This window comes from Lissotriton helveticus, chromosome 12, assembly GCF_964261635.1.
Source record: "Lissotriton helveticus chromosome 12, aLisHel1.1, whole genome shotgun sequence".
Taxonomy (NCBI): domain Eukaryota; kingdom Metazoa; phylum Chordata; class Amphibia; order Caudata; family Salamandridae; genus Lissotriton; species Lissotriton helveticus.
Genome location: NC_136073.1, coordinates 821,515,868 through 821,543,149, shown reverse-complemented (window position 1 = coordinate 821,543,149; position 27,282 = coordinate 821,515,868). Strand labels below are relative to the sequence as shown.

General features: G+C 43.1%; 1 protein-coding gene across 3 annotated transcripts in view; it reads right to left on the bottom strand.

The window, feature by feature from the left end:
* Positions 1–443: 443 nt before the first annotated feature.
* Positions 444–27,282, bottom strand: part of CGN (cingulin) — a 222,679-nt gene continuing 195,840 nt past the window's right edge. For all 3 annotated transcript variants that reach the window (XM_078671006.1, XM_078671007.1, XM_078671008.1), the window contains exons 17-21: positions 24,234–24,317; positions 12,503–12,621; positions 12,201–12,309; positions 11,615–11,778; positions 444–4,164 (exon numbers count right to left, since the gene is read on the bottom strand). In XM_078671006.1, the coding sequence (XP_078527132.1) occupies positions 4,023–4,164; positions 11,615–11,778; positions 12,201–12,309; positions 12,503–12,621; positions 24,234–24,317 (618 nt within the window). In that variant the 3' untranslated portion in view covers positions 444–4,022. The remainder of the gene's footprint in view (positions 4,165–11,614; positions 11,779–12,200; positions 12,310–12,502; positions 12,622–24,233; positions 24,318–27,282) is intronic.

Genomic DNA, 27,282 nt, shown 5'->3' with positions numbered 1-27,282 from the left:
GGCTCACGCCATGTGAATGACAATGAACTAGCACAAAGGTTGCCAATGGTTCTGACATAACTGGGGAGATAAGGCCCTGCAGGTATGTGTTGAATAATCAGCAACATTCTTAGCATACCAACCTGAAACATTCCTGCAGTTGGACACACGCACGCAACAAGGTACATAAACCTGGTTACACTGAACTTTAGCACCAGCACGGGTAGGAAACAGGCCCGGGGGACATAGTAGCCAGAAGCACAGTGTTCTGGACAGAGAACTGGGACAGGTTGAAGACGCAGCAAACCAAATTCCATCCTAACCACCATTGGTTGGTAAATCACTAAAGGCAGCGGACTTGACATTCACATACCAGAATGAGACAGCTTTGATAGTGTGGAATGCACATAAAGAAGGGGAAACTACAGAGCACACAAGAACAAAGAATCACTAAAGAAGACAAATTCTATTTACATATACTCTTTTTTTATTTTTTGATCCAGTAGTGCAGTACAATCTCTAAAGGAAAGTATCTCGGTGCAAAAAGGAAAAATAAAAGTTCTGGATCAAATTAATAAGCCTTTATAAAAAAAAATCATTTATACGACTGTACAACAATAATTAGCCTATATATTATATATCCTTGTAAACGAGCGTGGGAAACGGTGTGATTTACCTCCACTTCTACCTCCAAAGGAAGTTAGATGGGGTGGGAAATGCACAAGTGGAGAAGCAGAGTGCTCTGCCTCTTAAACCCAATCTCTTTCTTCTAAAGCTGTATGAGACAGAAGGTGGAAAGGGAAAATGGGAGTTGAGTGACAGAAGAAATGTAGGGGCAGAGGGAGAGTTCATTAGGAGGACAAAAAGTAAAAGCTTAAAGAGTATGAAGGTAAAGAAAACCTTGGGAACTGAAGACCATGCTTGACGATGGAGAAACTGAAGACAGCAGAAGGAGGAGAAGAAACAGAGATGGGGACAGAAGTAGAGGAGAGAAAATCCCACAAGTCGAGGAAAAGAATGAGAACTGGGGGGGAAGAAAAGTGAGAAAGAGAGCGACAGAGGAGACCGAAAATTATGTACACATCTCCAGGCATATTAATTCTAGCAACAACTTCATTGTCAAACCACAAACCTACCTGCATCATCATTTTAAAAAATATATGAATTTATTTATACAAAAGCAGGCACGGGTTTTGTACAACCGCAATCTCTGAAAGTTGCTTCATGCAACAAATATACATTTTACCCCACAGCACTAGGATTCTAGCAGACCTCTGTGCCGGAGATTAGGGTAATGTTTTTGGGTAATGCGGGGGCTCAGGAGAGAATAGGAAAACAAATCTTGTTAAGAAAGAGCACCTTGTGCAATAATTGTTAGCATATGAGAGATGGCAGGACACCAATGTCCAGATTATGTGTCTGTAGTGTATGTACTTGTACCAAAGTGTGCAGGCGAGGCAGGATCATGGCAGTCACCTGCAGGAGGCTGAGGCTTCATACATGTATAGCTCAACTTTTATTGCACTTAGTTGGATTGTTCATATAATAAAAGTGCATTACGGATTGAATTCCTCCACAGTTAAGGACTATGGTGTGATGTACCTGAAAGGCTTGGCTCTAGACCTGAAATTAAGAGAAATGTGGAGTAAACATCCACCAGCAGAACCTAAAATCCATAAAGGAGAATAAAAATTGATGCCTATAAGTCCTAACTCTTGAATCAATTCTTAGTAGATGTTTATGCCACTCACTCAATAAATCAATTCAATCAATCTGTGAGTGAATATGGTCTTATGGACGATCAGAAAAACAAGCAGAACCTGGGCCGAAAGTTATACACATCATGCAGAGAGAAAATGACACCCAAGACTTCAAGCGCATTAAACATACCTTCAAATACGTTCCCTACAACAGACACAATGTTCCCACATCTGAAACTTCTGCAACTAAAGGAAGTTTTTAACCAATTTTAGAATCCCAGGGATAAGGCGTTCTGCTTCTGGCCTCTTTCAGACTTTTGTTGCACAAGGTATGTTGATGTTATCACAAAAATATAAAAAACAAAACTAATAAAAATGCTAAGAGCAATACCAGCAACTCAAATAGACTCAGCTCTGCCAACTTGATCTAGTCAGAATAAAAACCTAACCTGACCACAATAAACCTCCATCATTAAAAGACAGACATTGCTGCACTTATATTTCAAATCTGCGAAAAAACATCTGCTCTCCTTAAATATTCTGCCAAACTTCAGAATGTATGACTCCTAAATGGCATACATTCAGATATTCATATTTAGCTTTCTTTGGGTTGAAGGACAAACCAATGGCAATAAGAGATGTGAACAAATCAAAGAATATTTATACACCCAGGGCACAAGATATTTGAATCTCTAGGATGAACAAAGATGGAATTTCCGCACAACACTTATGGCTCAAGATAAAGCACCTTACTCGAAGGAGGAGTACCCTATGAGGATATCTGCTACCACATTCTACATCTATTGTAAATGCGTACAATTATTTTGATTAGGCTTCTAATTTTGTCAAGACATGTTTATTTCCTAGCACAAACATTTGAAGTCAATGCTGCCGTATCCTCTCAGTTGATAAAGGAGCATTTATATTGCCAGCCAGCAGCAACATGATAAATTCAAGGCACATAATATCTGCTGCAAACTGATATGCACCGAGGTCTAGAGAGCTTTCAGAAACAGAAAAACAGAAGTTCGAGACCCGTCTTGTTAGCTAGACTTGGATCAGGTCCATGTTTGTTTACATAGATTGCTATTGAGAAGCAGATTTGGGCTTAGAGAAACTGTGGAAAAAACGTATGGATTCTTTAAAGTTCCTAATAGAAGTGGCTTACTAAGGGTAGGAAACTCAAAAAGCACAGATTCAGAGATGGAAAGCAGTCATGGTGGCCGACAACGAATAAACAGTCTAATACTCTGCCCAAGATGCATTGGACTGGAATTACAAAACAGGTGGATATGGATGACAACTTTGTTAATTATTACAAAACATTCATTGTGACAAGTGTGTGCATATATTTGAAAATGAGAGATGTGTGCACTCTTAGCTGAGAATGCATGAAGGCGAGTGTAAATGCACATGAATGAGGGCAGGTGTGAATGTAGGTACATACTAGAAATCACGCATGTAGAATGCCTGTATCTCTTAAAGAAAAGTAAAGGAGAATATAGGATGCTTGGTATGCAAAAAGAAAAGCCCTGGGGAACTTGGGGCACATGTGAGGATCTGTGAACATTAGAAGTGTGAGTGTGTGTGAGTGAGAGGGAGAAAGTGAATGAATGAATGAAAGAAAGTGTGCACCCAAAACCGCTCTCTCTGTGCCAGACAGCCAATGTTTCTCTATTCCAAGAATGTATTCCAGAGGTAGAGGATAGTTCACTGAATGCAAAGGCCTCATTATAAAGGCACTATTGGATGCTGGCGCCAAGTGAGCAGATGGACTGAACATTCAAGAAAAGGTGTCAGATTGGCCTATTCTGTCTGCTGCAGCATCCTACAAATGGGCGATACCACTCGGGTGACAGAAGTGGCAACACTTACAGTTAAGAAGCCTGCACAAATCCAATTCCATTATTTCACATTTATCACAAAAGTGTGCAGTTTAACATCCGAGCTTCTTTCCCTTTAGAAGTTAAAAAAATAAAATCTTTGCCTTTGCCCTTTTAGTCAGGTATACAATATTTACGCTCTGTCCAGTATCTTGGCGACAACTGCTGATGTCTAGTCCAGTGCATATTGGCCAAGTAATTTCCCAGAGCACTAAATATGTCCCACGCTCCCAGTTATCCATGGATTCCAGTTCAAGACACAAATCAGATGGTTAAGGAGAAGCAAACGATACCTTTCCTAAAGATATCTATGCTGAAACAACACTTGTCACGTCACTGGAATTAGTTTGCCGTCTCTCAACGTTGAGGGATCGGCAGCTGGATTCCATCCTGTTCCTCTAGTCACCAGATATAGTACTTCTCTGGTGTCTGTTCAAAGACCCCATGTTCAAAGCAGCACTTAGCAGGAACTGGTCTGCAGGTTACTCTCAGTGAGCAATGACTTGATTGACGAGGGATCGTAGGCAGTGTCGAACTCCCCATCAGAACTTAGATCGTCATCACGTAGTGAAGAGTCTGCTGTTGTGCGAACACTCTTACGCCTGGATAAACAGAGAGATTATATTAATACTTTATCACATAAAACTCAACACATTTAGTTTTCTCCAAGTCTCGCAGTCAAAGCACTTGACAAGAAATATCAGAATTACAAGCTCACAATAACATTTCTTCTCATTTCACATACTACTCTTGTGCATCTGATTTTTCAGTCAATTCCCAGGTTTGCTTTGTGTTGATGTCTCTCTGCTTCCAAGGTAAGCTGTGCTCCACATGCTTTCGAATGTTTCTTCAATACTCATGACGAACAAGGTACTTACCTTCAGTAACACTTTTTCTAGTGTGCACTGGAATAATTCAAAAGGTGAGGAATCCACAAGCAGATGTATCCATCAGAAACACAGTTTCCAGAAGATTACACCAATGTGCTCGGAGGACGGCCAAAGGCAAACTGTTGCAAACTAAGATAAGACTGAGGCCAGATAAACTACTGAAGCAGAAATGTGCTGGATGGTATTTTTGAATAATGTGATTATCTTAAATGGGACTCGGTTCCCACTCTTAAACCTCTGTTCCATTGTCTTGATCACAAAGAAAATCTGGGTAAAAAGGAAAAGTTACTTACTTGTAATCCAAGTTCCATCATGTGGATCTTCACAATTGTGGCCCAGGAAGCAGCACAGCCTTAAACAAGAGTAAACTGTACTGTGCCTTTAGGCATCTAGATTGAACACTGATTAGGCAGTTGACTGGACGTCTATGCTGAAAACTGCACAAGGTGTTAGCTTTGTAATTTAGTTTCTCAGAGCTGAAAGCACGCGGTTGATGAATTCAGTGAAGAACCCCTTGAGAACGGTAGGATATCCTTTATTTTGCCCTCATGCAATCATCATCAACACACTTGAACACTCATTTCCCTTAGTGGAAATCTACTAATCAAAAAAGTGGGGAAAAATAATCTCCATCAGCTTAGCCAACTGGTGCCCCTAAGAATTTTGGCCTTCTTGTGCATCGGTTATGGTGAGATGTAAAATCTAGAGATGCACTAAATAGACCCACTGGCATTGCGATGCTACCACAAATGTGCAAAAGCAGGAGAATGTGGACCAGCCCTATGAAATCCTTTGATGAAATTGTGTGTTTAGGTTTTCTCAGGGCGTGACGCTGGCAGGATGTAGTCTTGATTGGCACCGAGATGGGCGGAAGCATTGTAGCCTCTGATCTATGGTCAAGCAGGAGCTTTGGCATTACCATGGTACCCAGTTGGTTCAGTATTTGTCAATATTGAGGAATGGAGAGAGTTTTTCGTGACCCAGAGAAATGTATTCTCCAGGGAGGAACATCAAAGAGTACAAGCTCATTAAGTTTATAAGCCATTGTACAAAGCCTTTTAGAGTCTTGATTTCTTGCCAATAAGACCTTCACTGGTAAGGACGAGTTTCTCCAGAATGGTGAGTGGTGAAATCATCATCCAGAAACACTGGAACTTAAAAGCTCTACCTCGATAGTAAAAAAAGATAGCTACATAAAACAACAAGCATTTGCAATGCAATAGGTCTCGCATTAGGAAAGTTTGAGCTATTGGTATTGTAAATGACAAATTTTTTATTTGTTTTGTTTTTGAAAATAGCGAAATTAATAGCTTTGTCATTTACAATGCCAATAGTTATAACTTTCGCAAATGTGACACCTATAGCATTTGTAATGCAATATGTGTTTTATTTACGTGACTTAGATGTATTGATATTACAAATAACAATGACTTAATTTTTTCAAATAATTTATACTTAAATAAAAGTTATTGTAATTTATAATGGCAACAGCTTACACTTTTGTAAATAACTTTTGTGAAGATTATATTCAGTGTATGTTATTGTGACGAAAATCCAAGAACATAAGTGAAATATTAACATCTTTTTGTTACATTTGTAATAAAGCTTGAAACAGTGAGAGAACATATTCGAACCAGTTGTTGTTGAATGGTTGCACAGATTGATGCTGTGGTGGCGCTGAGTGATGTTGTGATGGCGAACGAGTGATGCTGTGGCATTCAGTGATGCTGTGGTAGCGCATAGTGATGTTCTGGTGCCCCTTAGTGATGCTGTGGTGGTGCCGAGTGATGTTGTATGCTATGCTATGTTTTGATTTGCTATCCTATGTTTTGTTTTGTTATGCTATGCTATCCTATGCTGTGTTTTGTTATGCTATGCTGTGTTTTGTTATGCTATGCTGTTATGCTATGCTATGTTTTGTTATGCTAAGCTATGCTATGTTTTGCTATGCTATGCTATGTTATGCTATGCTATGTTTTGTTGTGTTTTATTATGCTATGCTTTGTTTTGCTATGCTATGCTATGTTTTGCTATGCTATGTTTTGTTATGCTATGCTTTGTTGTGTTTGGTATGCTATGCTATTATATATTTTGTTTTGCTATGCTATGTTTTGTTGTGTTGTGTTTTGTTAAGCTATGCTATGTTTTGTTGTGTTTTGAAATGTTTTGTTATGCTATGTGCTGTTGTGTTTTGTTTTGCTATCCTATGCTTTGTTTTGTTATGCTACGTTGTGTTTTGCTATGCTATGTTTTGTTATGGTATGTGTTGTGTTTTGTTATGCTGTTTTGTTATGCTATGTTTTGTTATGCTATGCTGTGTTTTGTTATGCTATGCTATGCTATGTTTTGTTAGGCTATGCTATGTTATGTTTTGTTATGCTATGCTGGTGAGGGTGAGTGAGGGGTGTGAGGGTGAGGGGGTGAGAGGGTGAGGGGGTGTGAGGGTGAGTGAGAGTGAGGGTGAGGGGTGGGTGAGGGAGTGGGTGAGGGAGTGGGTGAGGGGGGTGAGGGGGTGTGAGGGTTGGGGGGTGTGAGGGTGAGGGGGTGGTGATTGGGTGGGGGAGGGTGGGTGAGGGGTGTGTGAGGGGGAGGGTGTGGGGGAGAGTGGGTGAGGGTGTGAGGGTTGTGAGGGTGAGAGGGTTGTGAGGGTGAGGGTGGGTGAGGGGGGCTGAGGGTTAGGGGGCTGAGGGTGAGGAAGGGTGAGGGGTTGTGAGGGTGTGTGAGGGTGAGGGGGGGTGAGGGTGAGAGGGTATGTGAGGGTGAGAGGGTGTGTGAGGGTGAGAGGGTGTGTGAGGGTGAGAGGGTGTGTGAGGGTGCTGTACATTCTAAGGGATGGGAGAAGATCGGAAGGATTCAAGTTTCATGAACTGCAACCTCTTTTTGAGGAAGGTGAACCAGTTTAGGAATGTCCTCTCTGGCCAATTCTAATCGGAACGATTACGGGAAGTACTTCATGTTTAGTCATACTAAAAGGGCTGAAAGGTCGGGCAGTACCAGAAGGCCGAGATCGCCTTCATCTGGATTAAGTATTATGTTGTCATAAACCTGGAGTTTTTCCATACGTGCGTTTCTAGGTCAGAATCTGGATACCAAGGCACTTGATTTTATATAGGGTATAAAAAAAGGAGATGGTAACACTTTCCCTATTTCACCAGGACGGGACATGTGGATTATTGGGCATAGAATCTAAAGGTCATGACCGCAGTTAAGAGATGAGGGGACTCTTTCCTAAGAGCATTTTGGTAACTATTTTACCCTGTTGCTCCAATGGCCCTGCTTCAAATACTAGAAGACAGGAAAGTCAGAGGGGCTAGATCTCCGCCTTATGCCTCAGCAGCTGGGACTAAGGCCTATACTGTCCTGGAAGAGTCCCAATCGAAACAAAGGATCAGTCTTTGGGAGGTGCGATATTTTGCATCCTTCGCTCTGCAGAATGAAGGTTCAAAATGCGAGGAGATTCATGTGGAAACAGGCTGCTAGATAATGGACTACTCTCTAGTTAAAAGGGCTTTTGAGGAGGTAAACCTGAAGAACAGTCCTGAATCAAAGGCTTGGTTTGTCTTTTGAATGACTAAGAGAAACTCCTTGATTGAGTGTTGGTGATCCTGATGAAGTAAAGACTTGGTAAAAGTTTTTTGTTTCTCGCACCAGCAAAAGGCATAGATATTGGAAATGGGTCATTTCAATGGAGAGGTCTATAGCCTTGACTTAAGTTGTGTGGCTAAGACATCTAAGGTGGGACATCCTTATTATCAAAACAGTAGAACAACCCCACTTTCAGCACACATGGTGCTCTTAATGGAAAAAGGGCACAGGTGGTAACATTTAACACCTCACCATTATATTTTTGTAAATATGTTTTTAAGAGCACTTGTTAGGTTTTAGGGTGTTGGGAGTACTTTTGTTTTGTGTAAGCTGAAATTGTATTTTTTTTCCAATCTGTTGTGATCGGTTCATGCACGTATAATTTTTTTCTAGGCTCAATTATGCTTTCCAGGAGAGATGCAATTTTTTCATTCATCAGCGTGGTCTATTACAATAAACACTTCTCCATTTTTTTTTTCCAACTTTGTTAGGTGTTTTGAGACACATTGTTAGAATACTGTGGGCTTACAGCGGTCTCATTGCTTACCACTGGTTGGCTTCCTTGTCACTCATTTGCTTGATTATTCGTAAGCTTCCGTAGACCTTTCTTCTGCTTCTTGCTTTTGTCCCTCCCCTGGAGCATGGATGCATTACTTGTGCCCCACCACTGCTCATTTTTCTGGCACTACTTTTTTCTTTTTGTTTAGTTACTTTATGAGAGAGTGCATGCGTTTTCCATCTGTATTCATCCTGTCCTTCTCCCCACTCAAAGTTACTTTTTCATGCTCTCCGTCAGTTGGCCTTCTTGCTTCCTTCCCACCCATCTTCCCATGCAGTTCTGTTTCCCCAGCATCTCCATGTCGGTTTACTCCCCATAATGCCCACCCTCCGTTGTCCATCTGCTGCCACAGCTCCACCTACCACCCTCTGTTTGTGTGTTTCCCCATCAACTCACGCCCACTCTGTGTTGTCTGCTTCTGCAGCCCCTACAACCCACCTTCCCTTGTTTGGGTTTCCCCATCCCCTCCCGCTCACCCTCTGTTGTCCATGTGCTTTCCCCACCTCCAGACGCCCACACTCTGTTGTCAGCTTGCTGCCCTATCTGCCCACCATTGTCTGCGCACTTTCGCAGTCACTTCTCACCACAATTTATTGTCAGCTTCTTGCTAAAACCCCACCCATCCTCCGTTGCCAGCTTGCTGCCCCATCCCCTCCGCTGACCCTCCGTTGTCAGATTGTTGTCCATCAAATGTCAGCTTGCTGCCTCAGACCCACCCACCAAACCTCCATGGTCGGCTAACTACTCCTGCCCCTCATGCCGAACTTCCTTGGTCATCTTGCCCCTGGCCCCCCAACCACCCTCTATGGTCAGCTTGCTTCCCTGCCCTTCCCCCTATTGTCAATCTTCTGTCCCATCCACTCCTGTTCACCCTCTGTTGTCCTTGTGTGGGGTCTCCATCCGCCCACAACCATCTCTTTCTTCCTCCTTTGTCCGTGTTGCCTCATTTTCTAACCCCACTCTGTTTGTTTTTTTAATTAAAAAAATGCATTAGTAACAGCTGCATCATACTGCTTTTTAAAAATAATGTTTAGCCACACAGCACAGCAGCTGCATTGCTGCACAGTGCGGCTAAAAAAGAATTGCCAAAGCCAATACCTCTCGTAGGTGAGACCTAGTGGCTTTGATGATGCTTTATTTTTTTTTAATGAACTACCTTCCTCTGGGTAATGTGAAATTAGTTTTTGGCGCCAATGAAAATATTTTGGCCCATTCCCTGTGTAATTAGAATATCTGAAATGTAATAATGAAGATATAGCATACTGCATGCATTGAAATTTTGTGGCTGGTAAGCCTTCAGATTGTTTTTTTTTTTTTTACATTGATAGTTTTCCTTTATGTTGGATCTGCGCGTGCACACTGAGTGAACTATAGAAAATAAAAGGGTTTGACAAAACAAAAGGCACTACCAGGCGCCACCAAAGAAAATATTTGACTGCCTCCTCCCAGCTAATCAACTGAAGACATCAGGAACTCTTTTGTTACTTGCTGGTGTTCTATTATTCATGTCTTCATTTATTGCTTGTAATTATAGCTTGCCAGCTGCCCTTTATATGTTCAGATGAGGCTGGAGGGGTTGCCAACTCCAAGGGCGTATGCTCCGTCAGCACAGACCTTGAATGCAGGTCTCACCCGCATCCTACTCCCTGGGTGAGGTGGTTTCATACACGCCTGTGCCATGAACCGCGTGGCCCAAGCAATGGCTGAGCCAAGGCAAATGAGCAAATCAAAAAGTACTATCTTGTTTAACTGCTGGCCTGGCCAAATATGCAGGAGTTCTCTGTTGTGCTCCCCTATATCTGCTTTTGGCTACTCTTATGCACCGTGTGCACACTTGGTTTTATACGCGTGTAGCACACAATCTTTTACCAAGTCATATTTACTCATCTTTAGAGCTTTGATATTGCATTACACAAACGTGCTCCACTTGACCTCCCGAATTAGGACATCATCATTCCCCACCAATACATTATTCAATAAACCCTACGCCCCATGATGTCACATATACTTCCTAGATTCTCTCGCCTTGTCTCACCTTTCACTTCCATCAGTAAACATCCCACTTTAAAAGGTTTTGTGTCTAGCACAGATTTGTCACACACTCCATACATTGTTTTGCAAGATTTGACACCTCATCACATATCCTGTGCTCTTTCCAACTTCTGTAACACACCATATATTTCCTTCACAAAGCCTTCCTCCTCATTAGATGTTGAATGTCCTTCAAACTACTATCATACCACAGCATGGTTGTTCAGCGTCCAGTTCTTTCACTAGCATGCTTCAGCACCCTATATTTTTAATTTTGAAAAGAACCCTAAAAAGGGACCCAAGCAGCCTGCCACTTTAAAAGCTAGTTTCATTCTAATTTGGTTACAGATTTTACATTTTTGGGGGGGGCTTGGGACTAGTTAAGAGATATATGAATTCATATCCAAATATGTCCAATTTTGGGGAACACTCTATTCTCTACAATATCAACCAAACACCTGTTCTTCTCTGGAACACACATCGCAAGCCATTTAGCTTGAGAACCTTCAAATACTCATCTCTATATTTTTCCTACCCGCTCTTCTCCACAGCCTTGGTCACTTATCTTAACCCCATAGATTGAAAACTTGAGGCCCAACCACCTTCCAAGCCTGGACATTATTTTAACAGCTATAATTACTCGGCGTCCAATGAACCCACACGTATTTTTTTTAGTGACCTGCAAGAGGTTTATACCTAGATGCGATATTTACTCACAACACCAGCCCCGGACAACAACTTCATATCGCACACAATATGATTTCACCCTCCCACTTCTGCTCATAACAAACCCTTTTCCAAATATTGCCTATTACATACAGCAAAGGACTACCTACTTTATCTTATCCACAAACTTCTCTTCACACATTTCCTCATCCTACATAAGCAGCCATTCCATCTCAGGTATCAAAAGGGAAATAATCACATGCCCAATGAGGAACCTCTATTAGAGAACACAGGTCTTTCTCTGAGGGACCCATCACTTACCATGTGTCCTTCTCCAAAGCTTTCACGCGTGCTTGAAGCTGCTCATTAACCTCATGTTGTTCTTCGAGATCCCTTAATGCTTTCTTCCTCAGGCCTTCCAAACGCTCAATCTCCTCCTCAGCTTCGTCCACCTGCCTCTTCAGAGCTTTCACTCGTAAATTGAGCTGGAATTGTAAGGAAAAAGAAAGATGTTTAACAAAAAGCGTTAAGAACTGGTAAGTAAGAAGTTAGATGTCAGGGTGCTACAAACAAAAAACTGGGACAGAAAAACAATGGTTGAGGCAGTATTCCCATGAAGGAACATCACACCACATCTTTGTGAACGGCCAAATGTAGATCACATATCACAAGAAAAAAAAATCAAAAGAGAACTAGTAACTTACATCATGGGAAGATGAACAAAAAGAAAAGATGCATTTCTATCAGAGGAGAAGACAAAAGTAAGAGATAAAGAGGGGTAGCATGAGGGGTGTCCTAAAAATTAGGAATAGGAGAAAATAGAGTAATAAAGCAACCTATGAACAGACTTTAAGGCTAGGACATCCAGTGCAAGTACAGGACGCAAACACATATTTGAGTAACACACCTGGTCCTTCTGATCATTGACATGCAGTCTTTCGTCGTCGAGCTGGATAGTGAACTCTTTCACTTTCCTTTCCAATTTACGATTTGAAGACAACAGTGTATTCTTCTCTCTGGAAAATGTAGCAAAAATATCTGCATCATGCAAAGAGGATTATGTAGGAATCAATGGTATATCTAGGGTGATCAAATGTCATCTAGTTGGAGCATCTGGAGCACAGGCAATGCCTTTTTGATCAGTCACATAATTCATCGCACATAGCCAGCAGCTCATCAACACCCCTCCCCTGGCCCAGGGTTACATACCTCTCCTCGGTCTGCAGGCGGTCTTGCAGCTCTTGAACGCGCGACTCCAGCTGTGACACACTTGCGTTCGGTTTCTGCAGTCCTTCAGAGCTGGCCAGGCGGCTCTTCAGGTCTTTGTTCTGGTAGGATGAGAGATACACATAGAATGTTAGGTGAATGAAGAGACTAGCATGTAGGCCTTGATAATGCTACACTACCTCTCCCACTCCCCGTCACCAAATCTAACCATCTTCACACTGCAGTGACAAGCTCATCAACCGGTGGCCAGTCCTGAGAGATCTGGTGGTCTGAGTCCCCTTTCGGTTGGGTGATTGGCTTCAGAATAAATAGGAGTACCTGACATATGTCCTGGCTGTGATGAAACACGGACAATCTAGACAAAGGCAAATATTCTGAAGTCACCTCTAATCATGTATGGACAACATGACTGTGGCATGACTTTAGTAAAAAGTGATGCTGTCTGGGGAAGCTTGCGGGCCATTATCCAGACTGAACAGCTGAAGCTATGTGGAGGGTTTCAGTGCCCACTACTTAAGCCTTGCAAATACACCATATTCTGACATAAAATATTAATCTTTAACTTTAGTTATTAAGTGAGAAATATGCTGGTCTGAGACAAATAGAGGATCAAAGGTAAATGGGACCTAGTCTAGGAGTTGGACTGTGCCTACTGGTTCCGATCAAGACTGATTTGTATATGGTGGGTCTTTGTCTCCCTCTAGAGTGGGACCGTGCGTGAAAAAGGATGGGATGGAATGTGCCCTGTGCGATAGACCGTGGCTGAGATTAATTCAAGCATTCCTTCGATCACTTAGTTGATAGTTACATTCTGGCACTTCCCCGGGAGACTGCAAACCTAGGGGTTTCTTTTAGGGCTGGGTGGGTTACCATGCCCAAACCAAGCGCCCATTGCCCCACTGCAGTACCAGCTTCCTACGATGTGGTCCTGCTTCAAAAATGTTTGCGAGAAGCTTTTGGTTTCCAGTTCAGCCTGCCATAATGGTGGTGGAAATGAGAACAGAAAAACATGGTACGAATAGAACCATAAGCATACAAAGGAAGTAGCGTTACTGTGCAATTAGAAATGCTGTGTTTCTAAGCCTGAAACAAAATATTATTGCACTGTTACCATGATTGTAATCACTTAAATGTCACCCATGCAAACATAAATAATGCTCCCATCTGTCCAACATGTGAGCAAAGCATTCCTAGTGCATCCACTTTTAATACAATGAAGCAGTGCACTCTGAAGTACACAATGTTTTTGCCAGTGACAAAAGCTGGAGTTCACTAGACCCCAGGGGCAGGTACAGTAGCGTGCACTGTAGCTGGTTAAATCTACCGAACAAGGACAGCCCCGGGTTAGAACAAATATTAAAAGTAATTTTTTGGAGCACAGAGGTGAAGCAGAGGGAAATGTTTAAGGAGTGGAAGGTTAGATTAGCTGGAAAATTTAACATGATCCTCTGTAGGTTCTTCCTTGGAACACATCTGCGATTGATAGAGGGTCTGGACGTGCACAATACACAAAGACACACATACACTTTTTTCCCCACAGTTTATAGTGAGGTTTCCTTTAGCTAGTTCCTGCAGGGGTGTGCCATTCCTTCTAGAACTGAAAAGGTGTATCCCTTCTTTAGTTGTACTTGATAACATGTATAAACTAGTGTTACTCATTTGAGGACTATACAAACATGCATAAATATAGAATTGGTGTGCCTCCGTCCATGCTTTTTTCCTGCTTCCATGGGGGACTGTTGCCCACACAAAAGCTCGGAGGCTGAGCAAAAAAAGACATGGAATCCAGATGGTCTATAAAAACTGACATAGACCCGTGCAAGGCCCTTTGGGGGGGCTGCTGGGCATCCAGAGGTTGCCCAGCAGTAGCCTATGTGGGAACTGTTGCTTACCATTAGTTTTCAAGAACCACAACACTGGTAAACAGCTAACTGGATAGTCAAGAGACCCTCTTTAGGGACTTTAACTCTTTCATGGTAGTGAGAGTGACTGGTCTCGCCTTACTGCAAAGGGTGGATGGAGTCAGATTCAGAACCAGTGTGACACAGCATGTTATACTCTGCAGTGACAACATGAGATAATCAATATTTTATTTAACAGAGCCCTCTCTTGAGTGCCATCTTGTGGGGGTGCCTCGGGTGGGTTCTGAACGATTTGTAAATATTCAGGTGTCTTTAAGAGACAATGGTTACTGGCATGCTACAGCTAAGGAAACTGGTATTTGGGATCTACCTTCCCACCTGGGTAACCCAAGGGATGCGGAGAATGAAAGTAAAAATCAACAAGAAAAGTCCTAACCCAGAATACAAAATAGAAACCGAAGAATAGCTATTCCCAAAAACCAACACCTACACAACGAGGTCCAAAACTACTGAAAATATTGTAAGTGTTCCTGGTGATGTTCTGGTATACAGTGAGAGACAAAGCTTTATTTGCTGGTTTCAAAAGACCAGCCAAGGGCCCAACTGGCCTCTTCTAGTTTAGAGGAGATTTATATGGTTGGTTCCCATAATGCATCAACCAGGCATCTTTTCCTGTAGGCCCAGTATCTCTCTGGCTATGGTTGTGATGGGCACCAACGCAGACGTGAGAATCTCATAAGGGGTCAGAGGGACATCAGGGACAAACTGTTACACACGATACTAGAATACAAGGTGTTCTGCCGTGCGTCCATTATATCCTGGTTGTTCCAGTAGAAAGGGCAGTGATTACACTAGAAAATGGAGGACAGAGGGTGCTGACTTGAACAGTTCAGGTTGAGTGCCACTGAGTACAACATGCAATACATTGAAACAAAACGGTGATAGAAATATTTAGTGACATTTTATGACTAATATGGTAAAAGGGCACTGGGTGCCTCAATTTATAAATAAGACTAAAGGCATGGCGCCATATTTCGGGTATTTTCATCTCCTTATTACAACAAAGATACAGTTTAATAATATGTCTAACCATCCCGGGTGAAACTAAAGGCCATTAAGCAACCTAAACCGTCTTCCAAGACAATGCTTTGTCTGTTCACCGGTATAAGGCTACTCACTGGACAGCATTAAAGAGATCTTTTTTCCGAGCTTGGCTTTTATGCTTTAACATTCCACCATACTAATGCGGACACCTTCATTAACATCCTGTCTTCACCATAAAACATAAGTTATCCAGGCACTTCCATACATCACGCAAGGCTAGAGAGGCTATACATTCAGGCCGCCACATTCTTATTGAAGACTACAATAGTCTAATTTTTCTGAATCGTTTTCAGGAAGCAGACCCCACAATCTAGCATCTTCTACCTTCGGAATTCTGCAGTCAAACACACTTTTATTTACCTGGGATCCTCAAAAGACCACTCTCTCACTGGTTTTTATGGTTCTACCTGGAACAGTATAATTTTGCCTTTCCAAGGCTCCAGATACTCCTCCTGCATGGTTTTAAAGACCAAAGTCACGGCCCTGAACTTCACCATCTCTTCTAGATGAAACCTGTGATGACTTTGAAGTCTGGAAGGTATATAATGCTGGTAGCCAATATTTACAACTGCCTGGTCTACAGGACTTTGCATACCTCACAGTCTGATGGGCAGTTCAATTTCACCTGGGATGTATGGCCTCTGCCTACTTAATTACACATTCCTGTGAGAATGATGTGTCCTTCCGCTGATAGTAAGCCATGCCGAAACCTTGCTCAGCATCTCTCGCCTGCAGTTCTCAAATATACACTTCCATTTGTTGGAACTTCTCTGCTCTGCTACTTTCCATCACTCTCCAGTGCATAAATGTCAAAGAAGATGTGCTGTGAACAATTTTGCTAGCATCATTACTTCTTAAGGTAGATATTAGGCGATCTCACTGACCCAGACTTTCCAACAAAACCACAATGTTTTAATAAATACTGTGGCTTTGGGGACAGTAGCTAACATTTGAGCCAGATAACCCTGAGCTCAGAGGAAGGATCTGATCAATAACAGCTCCTAGTTTTTCTGTTTATATTAAAGCTTGGACTAAGGCTACAATCTTCAGAAACCCCATGTGTATGTACTGTTGGAAAACAAGCCGCTGTGCAAGGAAAGAAGCTTCAATTACCTGGAAAATGAACACATGAGGGCTAGCTGCCTTAGATCTGTGTGGAAGACAACAAGGTTGAAGAAGAACATGTCCAGAGTGAATAAGTCTGTTGACTACATGGCTGGAACTAAATAGGAGAAGATGACAATGGTCTGTCCCAACTAAGTATTAAGGAACCTGTATAAGTCATCATCAAAAGACTAATTCTGAAGGTGCTTCTCCCCTTCCTGACTTCGTGAATGTCTCTATGGCCCATTCCGGAGAAATGTATAAGGGGTTTTTCTAGGACATCTGATGGCCAGAGCTGGCTGCTCTGAATGGGGAATCAAGTTAACTATAACACTTCAACTTATGGTTCAGCAACCAGCACCACCTGAAGATTAAATCCCCTGGTCAGGCAGCACTAGCGTTTTCAAGAAATGCCACCTATTCCAGTAAGGCCTGTGGGTGCGCCCGCCACCTAAGCATTTCAATCAGGACCCTTAGTTCTTGCATCGTGGCCCATAAAGTTCAATGGTTTGCATTGGGCACCAATAACAAGATACCCAGCCCATTTCCAAATACCAGCTGCACTATTAACATTAACTAGTCTACTGAAATGGGTCTCCTCCACTTGAAATCAAGAAATCCTGAGACCCTGGTACACAGAACACCCTAGTAATTAGAAACACCGCCCAGGTTCCACTGATCAAACCAGCATTCGCTTCCTGACCTGCCCTCTCCAGCATGGCTAGGGGATCCCTAATCAGGTTTCAGGTTTTAAAGTCTTTATTTCGATAATAAAATCATAAAAGACATATATATTTTTTTAAACATGAAGTTTTTGGACATACAGATTATTATAAAAGTTGGTATTACAGAAAACATGATTATAGCTTCAGTTACTGTATACAGATCCGAATTTCATGAAATTCATACATATAAAGTATAACATTATTTTAAAATTACGATTAAACAGCCTAGCAATACAAAGACAAACCTGACCTAAAAATTGAAGAAGATTGGAATTAAAAACATTGGAGTTAAAAAGGAAACAGGATCATAATCATTTCTGCTTACTTCTCATTCTAATCACCCATGCCCACCCCAAGAATTTGGCTACGCTCACAACAATTACATCAGAGGTGTTAGTTCTAAGTGCCCAAATAGCCTCAGCACACCCTTTGTATTTAAGTCGCTTGCAAAGGGGTTTTATCCATTTACTTCGAGGGGCTTGATAAATCGGACAGGCAAATAGAAGATGTCCCACACTCTCCTTATGTCCCGGGCACCAAGAGCAATATTCGCTCACTCCATTAAACCAGTTTTTAGTGAACGAATTCAAGGGCAAGGATCCCACACGAAACTGGTGGTAAAGTTTCTTGTCAAGTGGCCTAGTGATAATGTCCCAATAGTTTTCTAGGAAGGTATCCAACTTATGAGTCAGGAACCTTCCTGTTAAACTAACGGAACCAGAAGCAGTGACCAAAACTTGACGAACAGAGGCCAAATAAAGTGCCTTGTACTCCTGTTTTGATGGAAAAATATTAGATCCCGGGGAAATCCACAACTGTTCAAGGCCCATTTCAACCAGGATCGATTTTACTGTACGCAGCCAAGGAATACTACCGGACCCCCAGATTGATCTTACTTCAGCAAGCTCATTAGCAAAGAGACTAAGGTCGGGAGAGGTCCAAATGCGTCTCCAAAAAGCCACCAGTCTGTACCTTACCATTTCGTTTATTGGGATACAGCCCATATCCAGACAAAGTGGTTTAGATGGAGAGGATTGGGGTAGACCTACAAGTTTCCGCATGAACTTGCACTGCGTTTTCACCAGAGCAGAGAGATCCATATGTCCCCAGAGATCTGCCCCATACAAAATTGCAGCATTAACCTTGGTGGTATAAATCCGAAGTGCAGGTTTAACTCGTTTAGTAAGGGACCTTTTTTGCTCTTGTAGGAGACAACCCGTGAGACGCGCAAATTTTAATTGTAATGTGTCCACCTGCACTTTCCAACGGAGACGATAGTCCAAGGTTACTCCCAAATAGGTCATGACCTCGACTTGTTCCAAACTCTCTCCCTTCATAGTCACTACACTCCTTAGGGGATGACTCTTAGTAAGCACCATAAATTTCGTTTTGCTCACATTAATCTTAAGATCGTTGATGCGACAGAACTCCTCAAACCGGTCCAGTGCTAACTGTAAACCACTACGGGTCTTGGAGAGGAGTAATGTGTCATCAGCGAAGATGAGCATAGGGACCTGGTCCCCCCCCTAGGGTGGGTGCATCAGTGGGGGTACTGGCAAAAAACTTAACCACTTGATTGATGAACAATAAAAAGAGCGTGGGCGCCAGTACGCACCCCTGACGGACGCCCCGTGTTACGGGGAAAGAGTCCGTCACCTGTCCTTGGCCTCCCCATCTAACCCTAGCAAAATTGCCCTCGTGTAATCTGACAATCAGATCTAATAATTCAATTGGCAATCCCAGGTCTATAAGAACGGACCAAAGTTTGGCCCTTGGCACCAAGTCGAAGGCCGACTTCAGATCGATAAACGCGGCATAGATAGTTCCACCGCCCAGCAGCACCACCTTCCAGTAGATCAGACAAAATCTGAAAATCTGATCGATGGTACTTGTACCAGATCTGAAGCCGGCCTGCATTGGGGACAAAATACCCTCTAGCTCCATCCAGCCCTGAACTCTTGCAAGGACCATCCTTGCTATGACCTTTTGGAATGAGTCTATAAGGCTAATTGGACGGTAATTCCCTGGGTTCGAACGATCACCTTTTTTGAAAATTGGGAGAATCTCAGCCCCCTTCCATGAGACGGGGATCCTGGCCCCCTTAGCAATAGTGTTTGTGATCCTGGTTATATAGGGAACCCAAAGTTGGGGATTGTTTTTATATAGATCAGCTGGAATTAGATCCATCTCGGTGCTTTCCCCCGCTGGGTCAAGCCGAGTGCAATCTCAGTCTCCTGTTCTGTAAAAATCAGCTCCTCTGTATGGGCCAACATGGTTTGTAACCTTGGTAAACCTGTAGTGGGTTCTAAGTTCAAGTCCTTGAATTGACCGGAGTAGAACTCCACCCAGGCTTCTGCGGATACATGGTTAGTAGGTATTTGGGAGTCGGGGTTTCTGCCCCACTTTACAGTTTCCCAGAATTTAATCTGGTTATTGGAAGTGCAGGCATCCAGAAGATCAGACCAATAATTATCTTCCCACTCTCTTTTTGCTTTCCACTGGATTTTTTTATACTGTGCCCTGGTTTCCTTTATGTCACTCAAAATCCTGGACTTAACTGCTTTCACTAATCTACTGTGGGCCTCCCTGCATTGCTTGTTGTACCATTTCTGCCTGGAGGTGTGCACCTTTGAGGTGCCTTTGGTTGGCGGCAGCGTTAGAAGGACCTTGAGCTGGGCAAAGCATTGTTCATGAAGTTCACAAATATTATCAATATCACCCCTAGTGGTGACAAGGGTCGAAATGTCGTTAGCAGTCTTGGAAACCACATTCGTAATGCTATCCAGAATAGACTCGTCCCCCACAATCCTTGTCCATTTGAGCCTTCTTCTATCGTTGGTCAGGATAGTGTCCCCTGTCGGGTAAACAGCTGGTGGAATCCTTCCACATGTACCCGGAAGTCTCAGACTAAGTGACAAAGGATTATGATCGCTTTCAGGGCGGAGTACTACCTCCATATCTATCAAAAGTGGTCAATATTCCATCTTCAACAAGATATAATCTATACGGCTTTTCCTTAGCCCATTGTCAAAGGTGGGATTGCCTACTTGATCAGAGGCGGTACGGCCATTTGTAGCTCTTAGCCACCAATTCAGGCACAAGCCCATCCAATGTAGAGCTGCCTCGGTCCCTTTTGTGATTTTATCAACAGACAGTTCTGGGATCTTCCAAACCACATATTCTGCTAACCCCCAAATTATCCCCTACAGCATAAAGGGGCTCAAAAGTACAGTTGAAATCCCCAGCTATGTCCAATATCTTGTCTCTCCCTATCCCTTCAAGATATGTGTCCACAAAGTCTGCAATGCTAGGGCAACGGCCACCCGGTTGGCCGCGTGCATAGATGTTGATGACTATAAGGTCCTGGTAGCCATCCTTGCTTAATTTAATGCCCAAGAGATCTGGGTGATTCGCATGTATTTCAGTTGGATGGTAACCTATAGCCTGCTTAACCCATGTCACAAGCCCTCCTGATGCCCGACCTTTGCTGCCCCTTATAGCTGGTTTGTAAAAGTTTAAAAACCCAGCCCTATAAATTGGATCCGGTGCCCAGGTTTCTTGAAATAATAAAACATCAAATGTATCAATATATTCTAACCAATCCTCAGAATCCATCCGCCCCTTAATCCCTGCCACATTCCAGGAGGCTAGTTTGAGTGTTTCCTGTATTGTTGTTACGCTACGTGGCCCACTCCGGTCCACTGCCATGGGCGCAACTAAGCTCACTTGATGACTCTCCACCCTAGTCGCATCTCGAGCCACTACCACCTTGCTGGTGTCCCCCTGCTCGAACCCCACCCCACCTGCACCTTCTATCACTCCTCCTGTAGGTATTTCAGAATTATCCCCTGGATCCAGCACCTCCATTCTCTCTTTCCCAACAACCCCCTGTGGCATCTCCAAACCAGCTCAGTCTTCCTCGCTCACCCGATTCCTCATGCAGCATGAAGTCCAATCCAGCAAAGGGTCCCACAGGTGAGAGGCAGGGAGTCTCTTTTGCACGATCTGTGCACAGGGGGCGGGGCTAACAGGGAGAGCGGGCCGGGTGATCTAAATTGGCCAGGCAGGGACTACTGGGAGATGTAGTACCTGCAGAACGCTCACAGCCCTGAGCAGATGCCCCAACACTCCTCTGTCCACACAGCAGCTCCACTGATTCCCCGGCGGCTTCCCCTGCGAAGCGGGACCCGCGAAGCGGGTCCGGCGAGCAGTGGTGTAGAAGCAGGTCAGCAGCCCAGAACCAGGAGTCCGAGAGCAAGAGGTCGTGGCAGCATGAAGTCCAATCCAGCAAAGGGTCCCACAGGTGAGAAGCAGGGAGTCTCTTTTGCACGATCTGTGCACAGGGGGCGGGGCTCACTCTGGTCACTCTAAGACAATTTCAAAGGGGAAATAGCATGGGCTTCTTATCGCCAGCACTCCGTCTATTTCACTGCCTCTGCGGTCCTCATGGGAACTCCTTCTTTCACCATCTCCATCACCGCCGCGTCGAGTTTTTCTAGGACATCTGATGGCCAGAGCTGGCTGCTCTGAATGGGGAATCAAGTTAACTATAGCACTTCCAACTTATGGTTCAGCAACCAGCACCACCTGAAGATTAAATCCCCTGGTCAGGCAGCACTAGCGTTTAAGAATTGCCACCTATTCCAGTAAGGCCTGTGGGTGCGCCCGCCACCTAAGCATTTCAATCAGGACCCTTAGTTCTTGCATCGTGGCCCATAAAGTTCAATGGTTTGCATTGGGCACCAAGAACAAGATACCCAGCCCATTTCCAAATACCAGCTGCACTATTAACATTAACTAGTCTACTGAAATGGGTCTCCTCCACTTGAAATCAAGAAATCCTGAGACCCTGGTACACAGAACACCCTAGTAATTAGAAACACCGCCCAGGTTCCACTGATCAAACCAGCATTCGCTTCCTGACCTGCCCTCTCCAGCATGGCTAGGGGATCCCTAATCACTTCGCTGCTGCCTTAGGTCGGATGTACTGAGTTTGAATCCAGTGCTGCTAGGAATCTAATGCAAAGAGTGAACAAAAATATACTTTGTGACATACTATATGGTACCCTTTCAAGTTTGTTGTCCAAAGCAAAGAACCCAGCACCTGTTTACAGCTGAAGATACCTCAGTATGACCCAAAGTATACTGCTACGTCCTCACAATTCACAACGCTCTCCCATTGCCCAATAGCGACATAATTACCAACTTGACCTGTGTTATATCACACACTTTTGGGGTAAATTGTGGCCTCAGAAGGTAACAGGACACTGATTTTCACATACTCACAGCTTCACTTTAATTAGTCTACCTACACCATTTGAAAAGATAGCTTGGACTGGACAGTTATTTTAGTGTTATTATTTTGGTTGACACTGAGGATGAGTCCCATACTTTGGTGAAAATAAGCCTAGACTGCTCAATGTTTTGAAGAGTCATGAGTAGGAATACTAGGCATCCATTGAAGAGTTACTATAGTGCGCAAGACCATGAAACATTTATGGTAAAAGAGTAGAGTAATCATTTCCGACATCTGTAGAAACGGTCATGGGATTTCAAGATCGATCTCAGCATGTTTCTCAAGCCAAATGTTTCAAAAAGAACAAACCAAGGTATTACTTATCCATCAAAATCACCTGGGCTAAGCAAGCTCTTCCACCTCAATTTGTGCCTTCTATAGAACATTAAATGGTGAAGCAGCAGGTAGACAACTAGACCAATTATCTTAATTATTTTTAAAAAGTTGGGGTCTTTCATTTCTGGTGAAACATTAATGTTTAGTATTGTATTCATGTAGGGATGCCCAAGATACTATGAGTAATAAGGACAATGAAATAGACTCAGCATTCAAAAGGAACCAACAGCAGATGGCTTAGAACTGGTCTTTCATTTGTAGGTTAGTAAAATCAAGGCTTTTCCTTATCCTGGTATATGGTTTTAAACAAGCCACTAATGGCACACTTCATCAGAACGTCAAAGAAAATAGTGATCTGCCCAGAACAGGACAGGCTATAAATGTTACGTGGCTGGCTGCAGCCTGCACCAGTGTCAAAGCGAACTGTCCCGAAAGGAATACAGGCAAAAGCATACTTAAAGTGCAATGTTTTCATCAGTTATAAAAAATAAGACGATTTGTCAAATGTTCTCATTTACATACATAGATGGTGGGATCCTGCCTCTCTAATGCAACTAAATGGGTAACGGGATGGGTGGCAAGCACGAAAAGAGAGGAAAATGCTTGTGGTGCGGCTGTCGGACACTGTGAAGCATAATAGGCTGCATTGTCATTGGCTAAAGAGACTGAATTTGTAATTGTACATTGACTATATTAAGCAACTACAGGGAAGGATTTGAAATATGCAAATTTTACTAAATATAAAAAAATACGAGCAGACAGACAGGCCAGGCCGCCCACGGGACCCAGAAGGGAGAAGAAAGGAAATGGGAGCCCTCATCCTACGCAGAGCAGAAGAGTAGCGGGCGCGGCCTGGGGTGGCTCTCAGATAGCACTTCTCAAGTCACAAGGCAGGAATGCTGTCCCCACTGTAACACAATGAAATGAAGTAGGTCAGAGCATACATTACCAATGTTGCAATGTATTTAGCATTGTTCCAGTCTAATCTGGAATATTTTTCAACGTTGGATACTGAATCAAGGTAAGCTAAACTTTCAAGAACATTGTGAGCTAACAACTGACAAGCTATCACTGTATCCTCTTCCCTTCGCAAAGCCTGCCCTCCACTCACACAGGTGTGGAGAAGTTACGCTCTCTTCTGTAAACTTAATTTTGGATACTATTCACCGTTCTTGCTCTACATCAACACTGCAGAGGTGTTTATGTCTCCTTTTTTAAATAAACTAGTGCACGTTAGTAAAAATGAAAAAAGAATTTAATTTCATACAGTAGACAGACCCACTTACCTGTCTCTCTAATGAGATTTTATCTAACTCCAGATCCTGCTTCCCCGATCGCTCCTGCATGAGTTCTGCTCGCAGCTGATCCATCTGCCATGAAAAAAGGCATATTAAAACATGCGGGACATGTTCAAATAAAGTCACAAATACTTTCCCTGCCAGTTGATACTATTAACATCCTGCCAACAAAAATAAAGACACTATGTTCTACATTCCCAGCAATAACTGGTAATATCAGTCTATTTTCATTGTCAAACTAGGCAGTGTCACAATGCATTAATTATTTATGCATTCTTTGAATTTTTATTTACATCTTGGTGATGGACCAGGTTATGTGGCTCTGCTATTCACTTCCATTTCCTTCTTTTTCAACACATTGGGGAGCTTTGTTTTTAATAGGACATTTTAGGCTAAGTGTTCACTTTTGTTTTTAGAACGCATTAATTGTGGCTTTCCTGATGAAGGCGCTGTAGTTGCCGAAACGCGCATAGAAACGACACAACAGGATCCATCCATGATCAAATCCGCTTGCTTTTCTGAACATATAGGTTTCCCTAATATATTTTTTCTTTGATTATTTTGTATATTGTTTATTTGTGTTAACGACTGAAACATTTATAATTGTTTGATGAAAACTTTATTGCACAAATGATTTTCCAATTCTATGAATTCTGAATTATCTTGACATCCTTTCCATTAATACTGTAATAGACATGATCCTAATATCAGTTTGTAATTGAGCAGTATGAGACTTTCATTCGATGGAGCTAATACCTAGTTTCTTCTTGTTTTTAACCGTTGTCATGTAATCTTTCAGACAGAATCGAGCATATCAGAATTTAATTCTTTTTAAATATTTTGCAATAAGAACAGTCTTTTTATACTATTCAGTAGTGATCACTTCCCCTGTTTTGGCATCAAGATACAATTATGTCACAATGTTATTTAGAAGATTTATTGACTGGGTATTGTTGTTTACAATTGTATTTTCCCTGCCCTAGGAATAGGTATAAATAGCAGGGGGTCCTTATATATACGCTGCACGAAGAAGCATCCATTATCGGAATATAGGAATCAGAACTTATAGGACCAGCACTCCCAACTAGATAGATTAGGGTACCGATAATTGGCCCTGGTGAATTGCCATTGACTCCTTGTGAGCAGATTGAGACAAGAAACATGTTGAGCTTTCGTGAACCAGGGATTCATGGATATCCTTTTGGGTTCCATGTTTGTTTTTAATTTTGGCATAAGTTCTCAGCATTAATGAAGAATTTATTTTTTATAACCCATAGCCAATTTAAATGTCACCTATTCCCAATCTACCACTCTTTTTTCCATCCCTCTCTCAAGCTTGGTGCAGGGCAAATGCTTTCCTAAAGCAGTTGTGGGTAAGGAAAAAGATTTCCGGCAAAGAGCCCACTTGTTGGGGCCCGCTGGGCGTTGCAGCGCCCGCCCAGGGAGGAACACGGCCCCATGATGACGCATGCCACTTCGTTGGGTGAGGGCTTGTGTATTCGATAAGGATGCTTCCTCTGTCTGACCTTTCACTAGATTCGAAATACCAATGAAGTATTACACCTCCAACAGAACAGCACAATACTTTGTTGTATGATTATTCCACTAGAATTGTAACAACAGCACAACTTGAAGGTTTGATAAACTCAAAGAAAGGGTTGCGCTACTGGAGACTAAGATTGGAGGTCGCCAAGTTAGAAACTTAGAAATCCACAAAATTGGCAAGGTGAATAAAGTGATGATGGACCAATTAAAGGGTAGAAAGCCTTGTCCTGTGGAACTGAATTTCTTGAGAACTCTATTGAACCACATTATTCTCAGCAACTAAACATTATGCTTTACCTCCCAAGAGTGTTAGATATCATAATATAGCCCACTTCATAGTCTGAAGCTGCCTATCGATTAAGCACATTGTACATGCATCCATCATTTGTGCATGTCAAGCCATTTTTCAAGTCCAATATTCATGGTAGGTGTTGCTAGCATCACACATATAGAAAAAGAAGTATAGGTATTTGTTGGAAGCTGGCAAAAAACCAAGGAAGTAACAGTCTGATTATGAAATTATGTTTATGAAAACTCTTCACAAATTCCACACGCACTTATGCCATGTGATAGCACGCACCACCATCAGCGAGGAAAGCATGCAAATGGCCGTAAAGAAGTAACTGGATTAACGAGTAACTGGAGTCAAAAGTAACTGGTAATTTTGATGCAAATCGCATACCTGCAACCTGGACGACTGAGACCCCTGCAGCCTCGGCGGAGCAACGGTGGAGACAGGGACGGCTGGAGCTAAGCGGTGGTGCCACAGGAGGTGCCTGCGATTGCCGCCTGCAGTGAACTGCCCGGTCATCTGATTCCTGATACCCGCTGTCTGCCTGCGGGCTCCGTCTGCAGTGGACTGCCCGGTGCCTGCCTGCGGTGGCGGCGGCACATCCCGGACGTCTGATCCCCGCTGTCTGCCTGCGTTCACCGCCTGCACTGACTGTCCGGGGACCCCAGACGGGACTGCGGGAGGAAGACATGACATCGCCACACTAATGGATTGACAGGACATCTGAGTCCCGCTGAGCCTGCGAACACCGTCTGCAGTGGACTGCCCGGTGCATGCCCGCGGTCGCCGTTACATCCCAGGCATCTGAGTCCCGCTGCCTGCCCAGGGATCCCAGAAGGCGGCGGGAAGTCCCGAAGTCCCGACACCGCTGCACCAGGAGGACGGTGTGGCGGTCACGGCGGTCGCTGTGTGTGTTTACGGAGTACTCGCCGCCCCCCCCCCCCCCACCGGAGAATGATGCGAGATCAAAATGACTAAAGTTTAGTGGAGGGGAAATGCCTGGTCACACGATGTATTTTGCGGGAGAATGCTAAGCATGGTGAACTCTGAAGATGTCAATGCCATAATATTGGCCCGGGAACACATGCTGGATAGGTTTTAAAAGACTAATGAGATGCTACTGAATCTTAATAACCTTTCCAATGGAAGAATCCAGTAAATGAATGAGAGATTCTTGAATCTAATCGGACCCTGGTGGAT